Here is a 20,811-nt window from a genome sequence, read left to right as displayed (position 1 = left end):
GCCCTTTTGTGTGGGTGTGTATGGGGGTGGTTGGGTGTTTTTGAGATAGGGTCTTGTTTTTTGCCTGAGCTGGCATTAAACCATGATCTTCCTGATCTCTGTCTACTGAATAGCTAGGATTACAGGTGTGAGCCACTGATGCCCACAAAATTTTTTAAGTTTAAAGTCATGTTCACTTTAGAAATATTGGACAATATGGAAAAGAATGATTATAAAAACAGTTCTTGTGTGTAACCCATCTCCCAGAAGAAACAACTGTTAGTTAATATTTTGTCATAGTTTTCCAGAATTTCCTGCCTACTTATTCATATATCCATAAGAAAAAAATACTTAAGTCAAGCACTGGTGACTCACACCTGTAATATTAACTACTCAGGAGGCAAAGATCAGGAGGATCACGGTTCGAAGCCAGCCCAGGCAAATAGTTCACAAGATCCTATATTGAAAAACCTTTTATAAAAAAGGGCTGGCGGAGTGGCTCAAGGTGAAGGCCCTGAGTTCAAGCCCCAATACCACAAAACAAACAAACAAACAAGTAATTAAGAAAGTACTGAATGCAATGTTTTGTGTTCAGATTTTTTTCTTTTAATTACTTGTGGGCACTTCCTGTCATCAGATATTCTTTGAAAGTTATGATTTCTAGTGTCTGTAGCGCATTCTATCATTGAATTCCACAGGGTTTATTTGGACTTTTTCTATGGTTCTATAACAAGATTCACACACATTATGTTTTTGTTTCTATAAATCATGCTGTGACTAATATGGTTATACGTAAATCTTTGTGCTCCTAATCATTTCCTTACACTAGATCCTAGAAGTAGCGGTGTGGGGTCAAAGGGCCTGGAAATTTTTAAAGATCTTGACTCATCGTATAGGAAGTAGATACTAATTTATTCCCATCTCCACCAGCAGTGTACAACACTGCCTACTTCCCTGCCCCTCATGTAATGATAGACATGAAAAGGGAAAAAAATAAATTTTCATTAAGCATGTAGAGGAAGATGGTATCTGATCAGTGACCTGGTTAAAAGCAAACCACACTGTAGCCCCCAGACTCCTGAGAGAACATCCACATTCCTGTCTGGGAACCCAAGCAGGGTGGCCCAGCCTTAACTCAACTCAGAGAATAGCTGAGAGCAGCTCCTCCTTCTCCTTGGGCTCTGGAGAAGGCCTAGAAGGGGAACTGAGGTCTCAGGTGGGGCTGTGCTGACCTGTGGTCAGCAGGCAGAAGGGCTGGACTGGTCTTGGAGGCCAAGCCTAGCTCTCCCATTGTACAGATGGTACCACTGTGGCTGGAGAATTGGGAAGTGGAAGTGCACTGTGACTCTGGGTGTGTTTCCCCTGCATGCTCATGAGTTCTCAGAAAGGGAATCTGGGAATTGGGGAGGGGCAGGTGTGGCAGGGATGGGGTGATGAGGGGCAAAAAAAGCTCCCCCAAGCCAGGCAAGGCCAGGATATCAAACAGGAGGCAGGGGAAGCTGCATTTGCTATATCTACTGATGGCTGGGTGGGAAGGAGGAGCTCCACGCTCTGGAGCTCTTGGTGGTTGATATCCCAGGGCCAAATAGGTCTGAGAATCTTGGACTTTGGGCCTCCTTGCTGCCTTTACTGTCACTGCCCAGAGGGACTGGGCCTTCATCCCAGCTCTGCTCAGATTTGGGGAAGACCCTAAGCTCTTCTGTGTGTATCCCTACATTGTCATGTTCACATATGTATTTCATAAACTTGTGCAGGGCCTGGGGTAGGGCAAGGCTGGATGTTGGGACAGAGTGGGACTGGACACTCCCTGCTCTTGGAGGGAGCCAAGCGCACAGGAGGGGCACAGTGAGAGGAACAAAGTGGAGGCAGCTTCCTGGTGGAGGTGGCACAGGGCTGAGCAGTTCATTTACACTGTAGTGTGTTCTGGGAGGAGCTGCTTCATGGGGGAGAATCGAAGAACTGAGAGCCAGGCAGAGGCAGGAAGGGTGAGGCTCACATTTGACTGTGGAGCAGAGGACTGGGGATCCAGTCAGCAGGGCCAGCTATTAAAGGCTCCAATGCCTGGCTGAAGAGTGTTCCCTTTTTCCTTAGGGCAGTGGGAGCCATTTATGGATTTCAGTCAGAAGAGTGATGCTACTAATATACTTTACAAAACCATCCCTCTGAATGCTTCATGGAGGAGAGATTGGAGGAGAAGAAAGATTGAAGTCTTGAGACCAGCCCAGAGGGTGCTGTGGAGGCCCAAGGAGGGACACCTGGGCCACAGCAGAGTAGGAGCCGAGAGCAATTTGTGAGCTATTCTATGGCAGTATTAGTGGAACTTGGTGCTGTATATCTGAGATGAAAGATATGCTTAGCCCTATGCTCTGCCCCACTTTTTTTTTTTTTGATACTGAGGTTTGAACTCAGGGCCTTATGCTCACTAGACAGGTACTCTACCACTTGAGCCACTCTACAACCTCCTGCCCCACTTTGACACTGACATATGAAGGCCTTACCTACTAAGCTGAGACCTGCCTCTCCTCACCTACGGGCCTGTCTGCTCCCCCATACCTTCCTGATGGCCTCCTTCACCTCCTTGTTTCTCAGGCTGTAGATGATAGGGTTCAGCATGGGTGTGACCATGGCATAGAGGACTGTGAAGACCTCATCGGAGATGTGGGTCTCCTTGCTCTTGGGCTTCATGTACATGAAGATGACAGTGCCATAGAAAAGCAGCACTACAGACAGGTGTGCTGAACAGGTGGAGAACGCTTTGCGGTGCCCAGCAGTGGAGGGCACCCTCAAGATGGTGGCCAGGATCTGCACGTAGGACAGGCAGATGAGGGCCAGGGGCACTGGCAGCAGCAGGATGGCACCTACCAGCAGGAAGGCCTCGCTGATCGACGTGTCACTGCAGGCCAGCTTCAACACTGCCAGGATCTCGCAGGTAAAGTGACTGACCACATGGTGGCCACAGAAGGGCAGCCTTATGGCGATGACTGTCTCAGTCACTGACTTGAGGAGGCAGAGCACCCAGGCGGCTCCTGCCAGCAGCAAACAGAGGTGATGGCTCATGAGCACAGGATACATGAGTGGCTGGCAAATGGCTAGATAGCGGTCAAAGGCCATGATGGCAAGCAGCAGACATTCCATGGAGCCCATGGACAGGCTCAGACACATCTGGATGGCACAGCCAATGAAGGAGATGGTCTTCCTAGATGATAAGAGGTGGACCAACATCAGGGGCACAAAAGTGGACGTGTAGCAGATGTCCAGGATGGAGAGGTTGCCCAGGAAGAAGTACATGGGCGTGTGCAGGCGGGCATCCAGCATGCTTACTGCCACAATGGCCGTGTTCCCCAGCAGAGTCACCAGGTACATGGCTGAACACAGAGGGAAGAGCAGGCACTCCAGGGCTGGGTAGCCAGAGAAACCTTTCAGGAAGAACTCTGAAACCATGGTCCTGTTGACAGGCTCCATGCTGCACATTGTGGCAGAACACACAGCTGGGGTGGAGAGAAGGGTGCAGGGTGGTGGAAGCTCACAGAACCTCTTCTGGGATGATAGTGATTGCTAGGGTATTTACCAGTGTGGACACACATACTCTCTCTCTCTCTGACTTTGGAGCAATCCCCTCAACCTCTGTAGGCCTCAGTTTACTCATGTCAAAAATGAGGATTGATTTAGATCAGCATTTCCCTAAGAGAATGTGAAGGGATCTGTAGATAGGCAATCTGAAAAATCAATTGTATTTTTATGCATAATGAACAATCAGAAAAAGGAAATAAAATGCAAATTTAATTTACAATAGCATCAAAAAATAAAATATTTAGCAATATATTTAACAAAAAAGTGTAAAACTTGTGCACTGAATACTATAAAACATCATTAAAATAAAGACTTAAATAAAAGAAAAACATTTTATGTCATGAATTTAATATTTTAAGATGGTATTACTCCCTAAACTTACCTACACTCAATATAATCCTTACCAAAATTGTGGCTGCCATTTTTTGGAGGTGGGGAGGGCAAAAATGGATAAACTGGTCTTAAAATTCCTATGGAAATTCAGGGACCCATGATAGGCAAAATAACCCTGAAATAACTAGGAGGACTCACAGTTTTCAATTTCAAACCTTACTACAAAAGTTATGGTAACCAAGACTGTGTGGTACTGGTGTAAAGACAGCTATATTGGCCTGTGGAATAAAATTGAGACTGTAGAAATAAACTTTCTCATTTATGGCCAACTGTTTTTGACAAGGGTACTACAACAATTTAACAGGAAAGAACAGACTTTTTAACAAATGGTAAAGCAACTGGATATCCACACATGAAAGAATGAAGCTAGACTACAACCTAACACTGCACAAATAATTCAAAAGGAATCAAAGGCCTAAATATAAGCCATAACTATAAAAGTCTTAGAATAAAAGGACTTAATCATCACAATCACTGATTAGATAATGTTTTCTTAGAAACAACTAAAAGTATAAACAAAAGAGTGGGACTGCATCAATAAAGCTTTTTATTGCAGGGCTTCTGAGAGTCTTTAATATACTAATGTGATTTGTGACTCTCCAAAAGCAGTGTAGCGCATAGGCTCCCCAAATTTACTTGACCTTGGATCTCCTTTTTACGGAACACCCTTAAGTCTACTGTAGCTAAGTGATCTACAAACATAGTTTGGGAACAAATGGGCTGAGCTAGGGGTCTTCAAACTTGAACATGCACCAGCAATTACCTGTTAAAACACAGATTGTTGACTTGGCTCCCAGAGTTTCTGACTTAGTAGGTCTGGCTGTTGCTGGCCTGGGTACATCATATTGAGAACCCCCCCTGGTTAGAAGTTCTCTGAGGCTCCTCCTGGCTTTTAGGCAGACTCTGAACCATTGCTTACTTTGTTCCCTCCGCCTGGAACATCTTCCTCTTTTATCCCTCATCTGCTGACGTCTACTATGTCTTCTTAGGTTAGCTCTGTGCCTTACATTGGGGAGGAACTGCTGGCCTCTGAGCCAGTCAGTGAGTGTGTCCCTCTGTCCCCCGCAGAATCTGCCTTCATTGTGGACTTTCTAGCTAAAATGTCACAGATCTCCTGACCCATCTGCAAGCCCTGTTTTCTCCTGGCCAAAGAAGGGCTGCTTTGACTTCATTAACACCAAGGCTGTTAGCATGCAAAGTGCACCGAGAGGTCAACTTGTTGTGTCTCCACAGTGCAGGTGGGGAAACTGAGGTCCCATAGTGGGTCTTTGGGAGGTGAGTCTTGAATCCTGGCCTCCTGGCATTTGGATACCTACCCCGTGCTGAGAGCAGATGTTTTCTCTGTTAAGCCTCAAATGCCTGTTTTTCTAGATGGACACCGTTTTCCTGAATTCTTCCCATAATCCTTTCAACAGTCAAGGAGCAGAATTCAACCTCTCTTCTGCTACCATTGATCTCATGGGGGACACTGTCAAAGCCTGAGTGTGGGCTGAGCACCAGTTCCTCTCCAAGACTCACTCGCTCCAGCTCGTTTCCTTCTTTTATTCTTCCCTTCTTTATTTATTCCAAAATCAAAAAATGACTGAGGGCCCACTATATACCAGGCACTGTACTAGGCACTGTGCTAGGTGGACAAGTGTGCTCCCAGCCACACTTGTGCCAACCTTTCCCACACAAAAATCCCCTCCACTCTCCCATGCCTGGCTCCACCCTGCTTCTGTCTGCACACCCTAGGGACGGGTACATAGTCTTATATGTTCTCTTCCTTTTGCTGTCAGGGTCACACTGGGCCTCCAGCACCTTCAAGTGACCAGGCTGGGTGACCCTTGTGGATACTTCTCACACAGTGTACATGCAGGTACACACGTGCCTGTGTGTCTATGCCATACATAGGTTCACGTGTGGTCAGTCACATGAGTGTATGCGTGTAGCCCTCCCTGCCACATACACAAGAGAACAGGGCAGATCCTCGGACCTGTGTCAAGAGAGCTTCAAGGGCTAGGCAGGATGAATTAATTCCTGGGACGGGGTGTGTGGAGACCATGGCCACGCAGGGGCCACAGGGGAATCACTAATGATGTTGCAGCCCTGAGGGTGGGGAGCAAACTCTGCCTAGGATGAACCAGGGTAGGGACAAGGTCACCAAACCAGCTCAGTGTCCTGTCTGCTTCCAGCCTGTGTGGAAGGATGAGTCTTGGCCCCAATAAGCTGAGGGAGGAGAAGAGGAGGAGGGAGCTTTGTCTGTACAGCCTTTTCTGTGTCTTTTCTGCCTTCTCCTCTCTCCTGGCCAAAGCCACCTCAAACCCAGTTCAAATGGCATCTCCCCCAGGGAGCTTTCTTTCTCTTCCCAGGCCAGGCTGAGTCCTCCCTTTGTGCCCTATGGTCCTGTGTTTGCACCTCTAGGGTGATGCTCACCCTCTCTCTTACCTCCTTCCTGTTGCCCCCTGCCCCCGCAGCCACATGGATGCCACCTCCTTTCTCCTCCTCTATTGGGTTCTGAAGGCCAAACTTAGACCCCAGCTTGGCCAGAGCCAACTTCTTCCATCTTAACTGTTAACTTCCTGGACTAAGGTAGTTTGAATGGGCTATCCCAAACTACATTTGGCTACTGCCAAACATGGGCTATCCCCAGCCTTGATGATACCCTGAAAGACTGGGAGGGGACCTACAGATCAGACAGACAACCTACTAGTTATACATGGGGAAACTGAGGCCCAGAGAGGGGAAGAAACTTAGCCAGTGTAGTACAAGAATTAGAGAGGGAAACCAGGAACTTTTCAGGGCTCTTGGCTCCTTCCTCCATCTCCACGTCTCCATTTCTTACCTTCTGGCTCTTTCAATCCATGTCCCTGCCTCCCTGGATGTTGGTTCAGAGGGCTCGAGATCAGGGACTGGCTCTGGCTGGAACCAGGGGGACTCAAGTCAAAGAAGCAGTCTGGGCTTCCTGTGTGAAGGGAATCCTGATGGGCAGGCCCTGCTTTTCAAACTGTGAAATCATACCTAGATGTCTATGGAATTCATGAAGTGTTTAAAACTTGATAGAATTAAGTGGAACTTTTAGAATGTGGCAGAATTACTCCAGAATTCAGTGGGATTCTCCGAAGTGTAAGATTGGGCAGAACTAAGAAATCCTAGCAGGCTCAAGGCCGAAGAGTCTACAACAGTTCGCTGTGGCTAACAGAGACTCCTGGGCCTGGGTGGCTCCCACCGCCATCCTGGCCCACAGCCTCCAGGGTAGAGGGAAGCCGGCAGGGCAAATGAAGGTAGCACCTTTCAAAGTTCCCTGTGTACCAAGGGACTATGTAATTCCCAAGGCAAGTTAGAGTGAGGAGAGGAAATGTGCCCAGTTTAGAAACTTTGGGGTGCTTCAGGGATGATGTCCCAAAGATCCAATTACACAGAGTCTATTTAGAGATCTTAATTGGTGTGGAAAAGTTGGAGGAAGAGACTCAGGGCCAGGGATCCAACCTCCCAATCAGTCCTCAGCCAGAATGGGCCCAGTAATGTTTCTAGAATGAGCAAATGAATAGACAAATGGCCAATTAAATGGATAACTTTAAAAATAAATGAATGAGTGAGTGAATGACAGGCAGAGTTGCTTCCCAGGTGGTCAGTGAGAGGTCTTGGCTCAACTCTCCTAGTGATCATATGAAAGTACAAACTCTGGAAAGAGTGTTTTAATAGGGGAGTGACCCGGATGAAGAGACAAACGGAATTCGAGAATATGAGGATAGTACTTAAAAGCCACCATGGCCAATACCCTTCGCACAGATAGCAGCCTGCCCTACTGAGTTTCAGGTCCAGATCAGTGTCAACGAGTGAAGCAGAAGCTCAGGCTTTGGTTGCTGACACGGGTTCGTCCACCCTCAGCTAATGTCCTTCAGCCAATGCAGAGGCCCTCTTCCCAGGATGGCCAGTGCTCACACATCCGTTCCTATGTTTCCTCCTTGAGGCACCTTCTGTTTTTCAGAGGCTGTGCCTCTTTTTTTTGTTTTCCTCGATACTGGGGTTTGGACTCATAGCTTGCGAGGCAGGTGCTCTACCACTTAGCATCATAGGGCAGAAGGATGTAGCTTGTGGTAGAGTACTTGTGTGGCTGGGCTTGACCTCCAGCACCAAAAAAACCACCCAAACAAACCAAAGATGACAATGACAACAAAATCATAGTGTCATTTTATTTTGGGACTAGTTATTGTTATTAGATTTTTGTTTAGCTACTTTTAAAAACACAAGTAATTTTAATTAGCATTTTATTTCTTTGAAAAAACCCACATATAGAACATTCTTTTTTTTGTGTGTGGGATTGGAATTTGAACACGGCTTCATGCTTGCAAAGCAGGCAGTCTACTGCTTGAGCCACACCTCCAGTCCATTTTGCTTTGGTTATTTTGGAGATGGGGGTCTTGTCAACTATTTGCCCAGGCTGTCCTTGAACCTTGATCCCCCTGATCTCAGGCTCCCAAGTAACTAGGATTACAGGCGTGAGCCACCGGCACCTGAATGTATAGAACATTTTAATAAAAATTTAGATAACACAAAAGCACATAGTGCAAAAATGACACTCTTTTCAACCCCTGCACCTCCCCACCCCACTTCCTTTCTCAAATGTAACCAGCATTAGAAGTTTCATGGATCTCTATCTCTTCTGGTCATTTGCATATGTGTATCTATGCATAGAAATAGATTTTGTGGTCATATGCATATACAGCTTTTTTTTTCAGTACTGGGATTTGAACTCAGGGCCTTCACTTTGAGCCACTCCACCAGCCCTTTTTTTGTAATGGGTTTTTTTTGAGATGGGGTCTCTTGAACTTACTTCCCTGGGCTGGCTTCAAACTTTGATCCTCTTGATCTCTGCCTCCTGAGAAGCTAGGATTACAGGCGTGAGCAGCCGGTGCCCAGCTCATATATAGCTTTTTAATATGCTTTTTTGGGCTGCAGCCTTATCAAAGATCATTGATGTATAACTGCACATAATTTGATGAATTGTAACAGGTTTACAGTCATGACATCATGACCACAGTCGAGGTAATGAACTTACCTATTCCCTCCTCCTCAATTTTCTTCTGCCCTTAGAGGTCTATTCCTCCCCATCCCAACCAGGCAGCCACTGATCCACTGTCTGTAGCTGTAGATTGCCTGCATTTTCTAGTTTGGTATGTAAACAGGATTATGCAGAATGTACTCTTTTAAAAATCCAGCCTCTTTCAGTCAACATAATTATTTTGAGATTGTTGTTTTGTGTGTATCAAGCATTCTTTTTAAAAATCGTATTATTATTGAGCTATAACTAAATATCCTATGATTCAACCATTTAAAATATACAGCTAGGTAGGCATGGTGGTGCATGTCTGTAATCCCAGCACTCAGGAGGCTGAAGCAGGAGGAACAGAATTTGATACCAGCTGGGCTACGCAGTAAGACCATCTCAAAAACCAGAAAATAAATAAATAAAGTATACAACTTAATAGATTTTAGTATATTCAAAGTTGTGCAACCATACCACCATCAATGTTAGAGTATTTTTATTGCTTTTAAAATAAACCCCATACCTAGTAACAGTCACCCTCTACCCCTTCGGCTCCTCAAACCAATTCTAGTCCTAGGAAACCTCTAATCTCTAATCTACTTTCCATCTCTTTTGTGTTGCCTATTGTGGACATATGGAATCTTAAGATATGTGCCCTTTTGTGACTTATTCATTGCTAAGTAATATTCCATTGTGTAGACATACCACATTTATTTATCCATTCACAAGTTGATGGTCATTTGGATTATTTCCACTTTTTTTTTTTTTTTTTTTTTTGGGAAAGGGTCTCACTAGGTAGCTCAGGCTGGCCTCAAATTTGTGATCCTTCTGTGTCAGCCTCCTGAGTGCTGGGATTCCAGGCTTGTACCACCATGCCTGGCTAGATTGTCTCCACTTTTTGAAAATTATGAATAATGCACTATGAACATTTGTGTATGAGATTTTCTATGGAAATACGTTTTCATTTCTCTTGAATTTTTTTTTAGGGATGGAATTGCCTAATCACATGGTAATTCTATGTGTGTCCTTTTGAGGAACCATCAGCCTGTTTTCCAAAACAGCCTGTGTTCCACCATTTTACATCCCATTAGTCAAGTATGAGGGCTCCAATTTGTCCCCATCCTCACTAGTCAGCTTCCTCCTTGATGAGAGCCATTCCAGGGAGAGTGAAGTGGTTCTGATTTGCATTTCGCCAGTGGTGAGTGATGTTGAGCACTGAGCACCTCTTCGTGTCCTCATTGGCCACTCAGATGGCTTTCTTTGGAGAAGTACATATGGAGGTCATTAGTCCATCTTAAACTGGGTTATTTGTCCTTATCACTGAGCTGTAAGAGGTTTGGTGGGGTTTTTGTTGCTGGTTTGTCTTGCCACAGTTCTTCCACTAGGCTACTCACTCAGCCCCTCATAGTGTCTGTTGTTAACAACATCAAATTTGCTAGTATTTTCTGCTGCTGGTTCTAATCTGCTATTAATTCCAACCAATGTATTAAAAAAAAAAACCCTTTTAAACAGGGCTTGGTGATGATGCCTGTTGTCCCAGAACTGGGGATGCTGAAGTGGGAGGATCACTGAGTCCATGAGTTCAAGACCAGCCTGGGCAACATAGTAAAGCCTCCACACTGCAGCCCCACAAAAAAACCCCAAATAAACAAACCCACAACTTTTAATTTTAATTTTGAAATAATTCTAGATTGGCAGAAGAATTCTAGAGAGAGCATATAGGATTTCTTGTATACTCTTTATCCAACTTCTAATGTGGTACATTTATCAAAAGCAAGTAATTAGCATTAGCACAATTAATTTAATTTACTAATTTAGCACATTAGCACAATTGGTACTATTCCTTAAACTATAGACTTTGTGCAGAGTCTACTAGTTTTCCACTACTATCCTTTTTCTGTCTTGTTGTGTTTTACAGTAGTGGGGATGGACCCAGGGCCTCTCACCTGCTAATGCCCCCCGCTTTTTTTTTTTTAAGAACACAACATCCTCCTTCTTCATCCTCCCGACTTCTGGGATTATAGACATGCACCACCATGCACAGTCTTCTGTTTGGGTCTTTAAAAATACACTGTTTTTGTTTCCTTAATATGTGAGACTTGCACTTGCTTTTAACAAATTATAGTATGTCTTTTAGACATTTCAGTATAATGATTTCTATAATTATAATCTATTGTTTATTTGAATATTTTCTGTTATTAGACATTTAGGTTATAGCCAGTGTTTTTCTCTTGCTAGGCAAACAAACCAGTAAAGAATGCCTTTTACATAACTGTTTGGTATGTGCTCAAATCCTTCTCTAGGAGAGAGCTCTTGACTGGGAATTACTGGATTCAAGGCGTATTTATTTGTATTTCTGAAAGATGTCTCCAAAGTGTCTTACTTTAAAACATTACCAAGGGTATGCAGTGCCATTTCTCCATACTGTGCCTGGGCTGGGTGTTATCTGTTTTCTTTTTGCATATATGATGGAGGACAAAGGTTAAGCATAATTTCTTTTTTTTTGCTATGAAAAGTTTCCTTTTGTTTACTATACTTTTAGGTCCAGTTTTCTAATTTTAATACTGATTTCTAGAGCCCCTTCTAGATTCTCTGTAGTGTTCTTTTGTCTTATATTTGTTACTGTTTTTTTTGGCGGCTTTGGGGTTTGAAATCAGGGCTTTGAGCTTGCTAGGCAGGTGCTCTCTTACTGCTTGAGCCACTCCACCAGCCCCCCCCCCCCATTTTTTATGAGACTGGGATTTGAACTCAGGGCTTTGCACTTGCAAAGCAGGCAGGCACTCTACCACTTGAGCCACAACTCCAGTCCATTTTGCTCTGGTTATTTTGGAGGTAGGGGTCTTGAATTATTTTCCTGGGCTGGCCTTGAATCTCTATCCTCCTGATCTCAGCCTCCCAGTAGCTTGGATTATACAGATGTGAGCCACTGGTGCCCAGAAAAGTTTTGTTTTTTAATTTGATCTTGGTTGATCTGGAATTTATTTACTTATGCATTGAGTGAGGTCAAGCTTATTTACTGCCAAGGCAGAATTTATAGTGAAGACCATCCTTTTTCATTGATTTTAAAATGCCACTTTTGGGTCAGGTGTGGTGTAATCCCAGAACCTATGAGACTGAGGAAGAAGGATGGTGAGTGGTGCATACTGAGACCCAGTCTCAAAAAGATAGAAAAAAAAAGCCACCTTTATTACATAATTTCACATATATTTATGAGTCTTTTTTGGACCTCCTGCTATGTTCAAGAGAAATTTTACTATCTCTTGTGCTGTCCTCTTACCACACTGTTTTAATTATCATAATTACTTTAGTGTGATTTATCACTTTCTATTGCTATCTGGAAGGCCAAATTCCTTCTCATCAGCCCTTTTCAACAATTTTTTTTGGCTATTCTTGCACATTTTCTTTTTCCAGAAAAATTTTTCAGTCAACTTGTCATATTTCATAAAACTTCTTCTGGGATATATTCCTTTAATTGATTTGCTAATTTGAAGCAGATTTGATATCTGCACAAAATCAAGTTTTCTCATCCAAGAACACTGTTTCTCCATTAATGCATGTTTTTACTGTGTCCTGATCTTAATATGTTAATGAAGCCAATTTACATTAACTTTTTTTCCTGATGTTCAATTCTCTTTGTATTTCTGGAGTAAACTGCTTCCTTGTTTTAGTCCCAGGTTGGATTGGAGGTGCGCTGACCAGCTCCCCAGCTCCCCCTGGTGGTCATGCAGCCTTTCTTCACCACCTCTAGGGATGCGATTGGGACAGCTGTGCAGTCCAGGACTCCAGTCAGACCCAGGTAGGTCACTATGGCAGCAGGATCATGGATGTAGAAATCTGGTGGACATAAAATTGGAGTGTTCCAGTTATATCACTGTCTATCTTGCCTCTTTGGCCTCTGCTACTTTCTCATTGCTGGGAGACTCTGAGGGCAGAAGTCACATGGGTGACCTGTGTTAAAAGAATCTGTTCTTTTCAGAATCAAATAGTCCAGTCACTCCTAGGCCCTCTTCTCTAAGCTTTATAATGAACTTCATGTCACCTTCTTTTCCTTTCTCCTCCTTTCCTTCCTTCCTTCCTTTTTTCTTAGTTCTGGCGATTGAACTCAGGGCTTAGTGCATGCTAGGCAAGTGCTTTGCCACTGAGCTAAATCCCCAGTCTCACCTTATGTCATTTAACCGCTCAAATATAGTTTCATTTTTATGTATCTGAATGGCTTTTTGTATCAGTAAACTTACAAATCAGAAAACAATGTCCCAACTTTGGTACAGAAAATAACATTTTGGGTCACTACTATTCAGTTCAGTCAGAGGCTCTACAGTTGTTTGGAGATCTTCCTGAAAAGTTATAGAAATTGTATATGCTTAAACAAAAAAAAATAGATTCTTAACAGGACTGAAAAACAAGAGAAAGCACCAGTAGCCAACTAGAAATGTTGAGAAATTCCTGAAAAATGGTGAGCAAATGAGATTGGATTGTTGGGAGAAACCATAGCTGAACCAAGGAAGGAGGAGGGGAGGGTTCTGGAGGCATTCTCGCTCAGGGCAGCAGTCATAAGGGACAGGAATGGCCTGAGGCTAGCATCAGGATATCTGACCAGCCACTCTAATTTGCAGTGGGCATCAGCTGAGTCAGTCATTGGCAGTGCTTTCTGGGGGCACAGAGAAGCTTCCGGAGGAGTGGGAAGCACAGATGACTCCCCCAGTAACTCTTCCAGTTCCTCATCATAACCCCCGGAGACAGTCCATGGAAACCACAGGCACAGTCAGGCCAATGGGAATCGTGGTAAGAAGATGAACCTGCCAATGAGAAGCAGCCCACACTTAAGGAAAAGCAGCACCGGAAAAGAGAGGAAGCAAACCCAGCAAAGAGGAGTACCATCAAAGGAAAGGAAGTAAGCAGATGACTTTGAAGGATGTGGGACTGATACCAGCAGAGGGCAAGAATGGATTTTTCATCCATGGAGCAGTAAACTAATAAATCAAAACCTTTGATTGCTGAAATAAAGAAAAATAAACAAATTAAAACAAACAAACCCCCCCTAAGTGGATGAGCTGAGAGCACTATCACATTGGAAGAGCGGATTTCCTATCATGACAGACGATCCAGTTGAGGAATTTGCAAAGGCAAATGTGTGGACATATCAGGTTATATGAAGGATAAACCCACCATTTCCAACCCAGATGATAGGAATTACAGGTGGAAAGAATGACAAGAATAGGCATGGGGGAAGGTGGGGGCTTGGTGGGAAGCAATTATTTCTCTTTGCTTCTTTTGTTTTTTGAGACGGGATCTCATTATGTTGTCCATGATGCCCTTGAACTCACAATCCTCCTGCCTCAGCCTCCAAAGTGCTGGGATTACAAGTGTGCAGTGCACACCCAGTTTTGCTCTGTCTCTCTGCAGAAGAAAATGTGTCAGGGCTGAAGGAATATGTTATTCAGCAACAATCTCCCTGCCCCCCAAAAAACCCAACTTTTTTACATAAAGGATCAAGAATTGTATCAACGTTAGGGTCTTCGTCACATGTCCACTTGGATATCCATGAGGATAGAAATTTAACTTGGCTGAAACTCAACTATTGGTTCCACCCCCAGCCCACACCTCTGCATTCCTCTGTGAGCTTCTCAGCTTCAATTCTAGCAGAGATTCTACCGATCTTCCTTTCCCTCACCAATGGACAAGTCTTATGGCTCCACCAGTCAATCATGTCCTTCTGCCTGCTTTCCTCTTTCCTTATGACCACCTAGTCTCACCAGATGTCACCCATCCAGACCCCCTGCTGGTGGTGATCTCCCTCCACTCTTCACCTTCCTACTCCATTCACTCTCCTCTGACAATGTCATCCTTCTCTTCTGCCCCAACCAGCCAGACCCATTCTTATCTTTTTTTGCCTTCTACTTGGAAAACTTTGCACTCTGATCCCTGACTCCAGGCTCACTCTTCAATCAGATCTCAGCTCAAAAGTCATCACATCAGAAAAAACCATTAGCAGTACCATTTTTCTATATGCACAACCAATTTTCCCACGAGATTGGTTAAAAATCCTGTCTCTTTCCCCAACATTTTTCAGTGCCAGCTCTATAATAAATCAGATTTGCTTGGATATTGGGTCTTTTTTGAGCTCTTTATTGTGGTCTGTTTGTAGCGAGGCTGCACTGTCTTGATCGTCATTCTTGGTATCTGGTAAGATGAGCACCCTCGCACAGTTATTCCTTTTTCATAAGTGCCTTGATGATTTCATATACATTTTAGAATCAGCCTAACAAGTCCTAAACAAAAAAAACTTTTTAGAATTTTGATTAACATTGACTGTATTGAATCTTTCAGTCAATTTGAGCATAACTGTTTATAATATTGAGGCTTCTAGTCTATGAGTTGCTCCATTTGTTTTAATTTTCCTTAAGTGTATTCCAATGAATTAAAAAATTTCTTGGGCTGGAGGTGTGGCTTAAGTGAAAAGAATGACTCCCTTGGAAGTTTGAAACCCTGAGTTCAAACTCCAGTCCCACCAAAAACGAAAAAATCTTTGATAAAGTTTGTGTATAGCTGGGCACCAGTGGCTCATGCCTGTAATCCTAACTACTCAGAAGGCAGAGATCAGGAGGATTGTGGTTCAAAGCCAGCCCTGGCAAATAGTTTGCAAGACCCTAATCTTGGAAAAAAACCCTTCACAAAAAAGGGCTGGTGGAATGGCTCAAGGTGAAGGCCCTGAGTTCAAGTCCTAGTACTGCAAAAACAAACAAACAAACAAACAAATAAATAAAAAACGTTGTGTACATCTGTTATTTTGGGGGTAAATCCTAGCAATCTTATATTTTAGTGTAATTACAAACTGAATTATTTTTAGGAATTATATTTGTATTGCTTATTGCTATTATATTGAAATATAATCAAATTTTTGTTTATTGCTTTCGAAGGCAAATAATATTGCTACAATGCCAGGGCCTTGGGTATGCAAGCAAGTACTCCACCGCTGAGCAACATCGCCAACCTCCACAGTGTTTTAGTAATTATATTTTATTTATAGCTTGTTTTGGGGTTTCTTATATATAATGATACCATCCAGCAATAATGACATTTTGTTTCTTCTTTTTTAATCCCTATGACTTATTACATATGTTTTAACTTGCTTCCTGTACTAGCTAATATCTTTGAGAATGATGTCAGAAGGAAGTCGCAAGAGCAGCCATCTTTGTTTTGCTCTTCTTACAGTTCTAGAGTGCTTTCAAATATCAGTGTTAAGAATGATATTTGATTTTAGATATTCTTACTAATTTTTTTTTTTTTGGTGGTGCTGGGGTTTGAACTCAGGGCTTTGTGTTTGCTAGGCAGGTGCTCTACCATTTGAGCCATTCCACCAGCCCTGATTTTAGATATTCTTTATCAGATTAAGAAAGGTTCTTTCTATTCCTTTTTGGGTAAGAATTTTTACAAGTATAATTTAAATATTAAATTAAAATTTATTTTTCATAGGCAGTTCATTTTTGCAGTATATTAAAAAGGTAAAAGAGAATATGCAGACAAAATCTCCCCCAACCTCATGTCACCTCATATCTAGTTCCTCTCTCTCCCTAGCCACTCTAATGATACCACTCATCTCTCTCTCTCCTTTTATACTGAGATGTGATGTATTACTATCCTTCATCTGATTTTTTTCTGTAAGAGCTTTAAAATCATGAATGAATGTTGAGTTTTACACAATAGTTTTTATGCATCGGATGAAATGATAATGTGGGGTTTCTTTTTAATTATGTTAATATAAGCAATCACATTAATTGATTTTCTGATGGTAAATTATCCTTGTACTACTGGAAGAAACCCAGCTTTGTCATGATTTTTAAGTTTTCCCATACACTTCTGGATTTAATTTGCTAAGATGTTTTTAGGATTTTTATATCTGTGTTCATAAATGATGTCTCATAATTTTCCTTTCATATAGGGTCTTATCAGATTTCAGTTTTGAGGTTATGCTAGTTTATAATATTTCTATTAAAAAGTCCCAAGCTAGAATAGTTTCTGCAAGTTTGCTCGAAGAGTTTCTTTTGTGGAATGATTTTAATAACTGACTTAGTTTTTAAAAAATGGTTATAAGTTTTCTTATGCATCACAAATCAGTTTAGGCAAATTACATAGTTCTGGAATTTTTCTACTTCATCTAGGTTTTCAAATTTATTCATTAATTTTCTGTCTCATGTTTTTGCAGCTTTATTGAGATATAATTCACACGACACTCGATTCATCCACTTAAGGCACAGAATCCAGTGGTTTTTAGTATACTCACAGGATTGTGTGCAAACACTACAGTCAATTTCAGGACACTTTTATCACCTCAAAAAGAAGCCAGGTACCTTTTACTTATCCTCCTGTGCTGCCATCCTCCGATCCCTGAGCAACAACTACTCTACTTTTTGCCTGTATAGATTTTGTCTGTTGTTCACATTTCACATAAATGGAATTATACAGTATGTGATCTTTTGTACACATTATTATACAGTTATTATAATAATATATATACACATTATTATACATTATTACACTTATTATACAGTAAGTGACTTTGTCACTTAGAATAATGTTTTAAAGATTCATCTATGTTGTACCTTGTATCACTACTTCATTCTTTTTTATGCCCAAATAACATTCCGTTGTATTAATTCATTCATCAGGTGATGGGTTGTATCTGTCTTTAGTCATTTTGGTTAATGTGCTGTGAACACTTGCGTTCAGGCTATTGTTCTGGCATATGTTTTCATTTTCTTGGGCTTATACATAGGAGTGGGATTTCTGGATCAGATGGTGACTTGATGTTTAAGCTTTTGAGCTGCCAGTTTTTTTTTTTTTTTCTAAAGCAGCTGCTCAATGTTAGGTTCCCACCAGAGGTATATGGAATTCTGACCTCACACTATTGTCCATACCTGCAATCCCCTGACGTTTTAATTTTAGCTGTGCTAGTGGGTATGAAGCGGCATCTCGTTGTGGTTTAGCGTCAAATCCTAGTAACTAATGCTGTTGAATATCTTTGCATATGCTTATTGATTATTTTGTTATTTCTGAAGAAATGTTTATTCAGATTCTTTGCTGATTTTTCTTGGCAGTACTGGGGTTTGAACTCAGAGCCTCACGCCTGCTAGGTACTCACTCTTACTGCTTGAGCCACTCTACCAGCCCTTTTTTGTGAGGGATTTTTCATGATAGGGTCTCGTGAACTATTTGCCCCTGCTGGCTTCGAACCTCAATCTTTCTGATCTCTGCCTCCTGAGTAGCAAGGATTACAGGCGTGAGCCACTGATGCGAGGCTTCCTTGCCTATTTTTTAATTGGGTTGTCTCTGTTAATGTGATGTAAGAGTTGTCTATATATCCTAAATATATTATCAGATACAGTATTTGCAAATATTTTCTTCCATTCTGTGGACTATCTTTTCACTCTTTAAATATGTCTTTGAGGCAGGAAACTTTATTTTTGATGAAGTACAATGTACTTCACAAACTTATTGTTAAGTCACACTTCAGACTCCCTTGCCAAATCCAAGGTCACAAAGATTTGTGCTTATGTTTTAGTCTCAGAATTTTACAGCTGACTTTAACATTCAGGCCTTTGACTTAACTTTGTATTTGGTGTGAAGGAAGGATACAACATCATTCTCTCCTGTGCGTATCCAGTTATTCCGGCATCACTTGCTGAAACCATGATTCTTTTTCCATTGACTGTTCTTGGCATTGTCTTCTAATTTTTTGAAGCGTACTTTCTTTGTGGGTATATATATTTTTTGTGCTAACTCAATCTCCTTACTTATTATAAGTCTATTTAGATTTTTTATTTCTTTTTAGTCAGTTTTGGTAGCTTTTGTTTTTCAAGAAAGTTGTCTACTCCATCTGAGTTATCAAATTTTTTGGTGTACAATGTTGAAAATTTAATTAATTAACTTATTTAATTAATTAACAGATAACATTGTTGTTACCCTGCACAATACGATGTTAAGTTAAGCTAATTAATGAATGCATTCCCTCACATAGGTATCATTCTTGTGGTGATTAGAAGATGGCACCCACTGTCTTTACATTTTTCAATAACACAATATATTGTCATTAACTGTAGTCACCTTGCTGTGGAATAGACTTTTCAAATTTGTTTGCTCCATCCAGCTGTACATGTGCATCATGTGGATAACCTCCCGTCGCTCCTGCTTACCCCCCAGCCTTGGCGAGCCCTGCTCTGTCCTCTACTTCAGCAAGGCCAACCTTGCTGAGCTCCTGTGGCATTTGTCTTGCTATGGCTGGCTCATTTCCCTAGCATGGTGTCTCCAGGTCATGCACGTTGTTGCGAATTGCAGGGTTTCATTCTTTTATATGGCAATTCAATTATCATGGTATTCATTTATAATCCGTTTTGTTTTTATAAACTTGGTGATAATGACTCTTTTTTCGTTTCTGATTCTAGTGATTTGAGTCTTCTCTCCTTTTTTTTCTTGGTCAGTCTAGCTAAAAGGTTTGCAATTTTGTTGATTTTTTTTTAAAGAACCATCTGGTAGTTTTACTGATTTTTCTCTTTTGCTTTTCTCTTCAGTTCCACTAATTTATACTCCAATCTTTATTGTTTACTCCCTTCATCTTGCTTACTCCTCTGTACCTTCTGGGAAAGGAATTCTGATCCTTCTGGAACTGGTAGTGATCCCCCTCTGCTCTGAGACCTCACACCCTTACCTGTTCTCCAGTCAAAGCTTTCTGGGATCTGCTGCATTTGGGACATACAAGTTCATCAGATGGAGTTCTATGGGGCACCCACTCACACTCCCCAACTCCCATAGCTCCTGTCCCCAAGATAGACCAGAGGGATGACTCATTTCTCCTGGGTCCCATCCCCAGAAGTGCTGTGCCCCCGCATTTCAGTGCCTGAAGCTGGTGTCTGGTGTGCTGGAGCCCTGGAGGCCAATTAGGTGGGGCTAATTGAACAGTGCTAGTGGCACTCTTTATAATCAAACAGGTTCCCTGCAGGAAGCCAAGCCCTTGGGTGGTCCTGACTGTCCCAGGTGTTTTCTTATCCTTAAGGAGACACAGATTTGGATTGTGTGACTCAATAACCCAGGAAGCTCCTTGCGTTTACCTCCATCAGTAATGCTGCCTCAGTGTTGATTGGAGAACAAGCTTCAGAGTCTTAAACCAGAGGACAGGTGTGTCATTTCTTCTACTTTTAGGTTTCTCAAAGGATGCACACTTAGTTGGTGCATCCGTCTTCCTCCTCGGGGACTGTTACATTCACTGTAGGATATTTACCCTCCCTGCCTCCTGCATACTAAATGTTGGCTCAGGTATCTGGTGACACCAAATGTCCTCACATATTTCCAAGTGTTCTCTAAGAAGGTGGTTATGGCCACACCTAACCAAAAGGTGCCAAGTAAACACCGAGAAGCAAGGAAGTCACCAAGATTCTCAGGTGCTGAAATACCTGATGTCCTCAGATCTATCTTGGTTTGGTGGCAGGACCTAGACCTTCAGCTCTCTGAAGTTCAGTGACTGCATCAGAAGCATCTTTCTTCCTCCTGCTCAGGGCTTGGTCCAGAGCACCAGGTGTGAGGTGTGGCACCGTCCAGGAGAAATACAATGCAAGACACATATATAACTTAAAATGTTCCAGGGACCACATTAAAAAAGCAAAAACAGAGGTAAAATGAATTTCCATAATGTGTTTTATTTAACCCAATGTCAAAACACTATCACGTCAATGTGTAGGAAAGATTAAAAAGTTGTTAATGACGTTTTTTTACATTCTTTTGTGTATTAGTCTTTGAACACAACACGCACTCAACTTTGACTAGCCACATAGTCTTGGTAGCCACGTGGC

At 42.3% G+C, this 20,811-nt stretch overlaps 1 protein-coding gene across 1 annotated transcript; it reads right to left on the bottom strand.

Annotated features, from left to right (window-relative positions):
* Positions 1-2,500: 2,500 nt before the first annotated feature.
* Positions 2,501-3,586, bottom strand: LOC109693381 (olfactory receptor 13J1-like). The gene has a single exon (XM_020174667.2). The coding sequence runs from the start codon at positions 3,448-3,450 to the stop codon at positions 2,503-2,505; it is 948 nt and encodes a 315-aa protein (XP_020030256.1). The 5' UTR covers positions 3,451-3,586; the 3' UTR covers positions 2,501-2,502.
* Positions 3,587-20,811: the final 17,225 nt, after the last annotated feature.

The sequence above is a fragment of the Castor canadensis genome, chromosome 13 (genome assembly GCF_047511655.1).
Source record: "Castor canadensis chromosome 13, mCasCan1.hap1v2, whole genome shotgun sequence".
Taxonomy (NCBI): Eukaryota; Metazoa; Chordata; class Mammalia; order Rodentia; family Castoridae; genus Castor; species Castor canadensis.
This window is presented reverse-complemented; position numbering and strand designations above follow the sequence as displayed.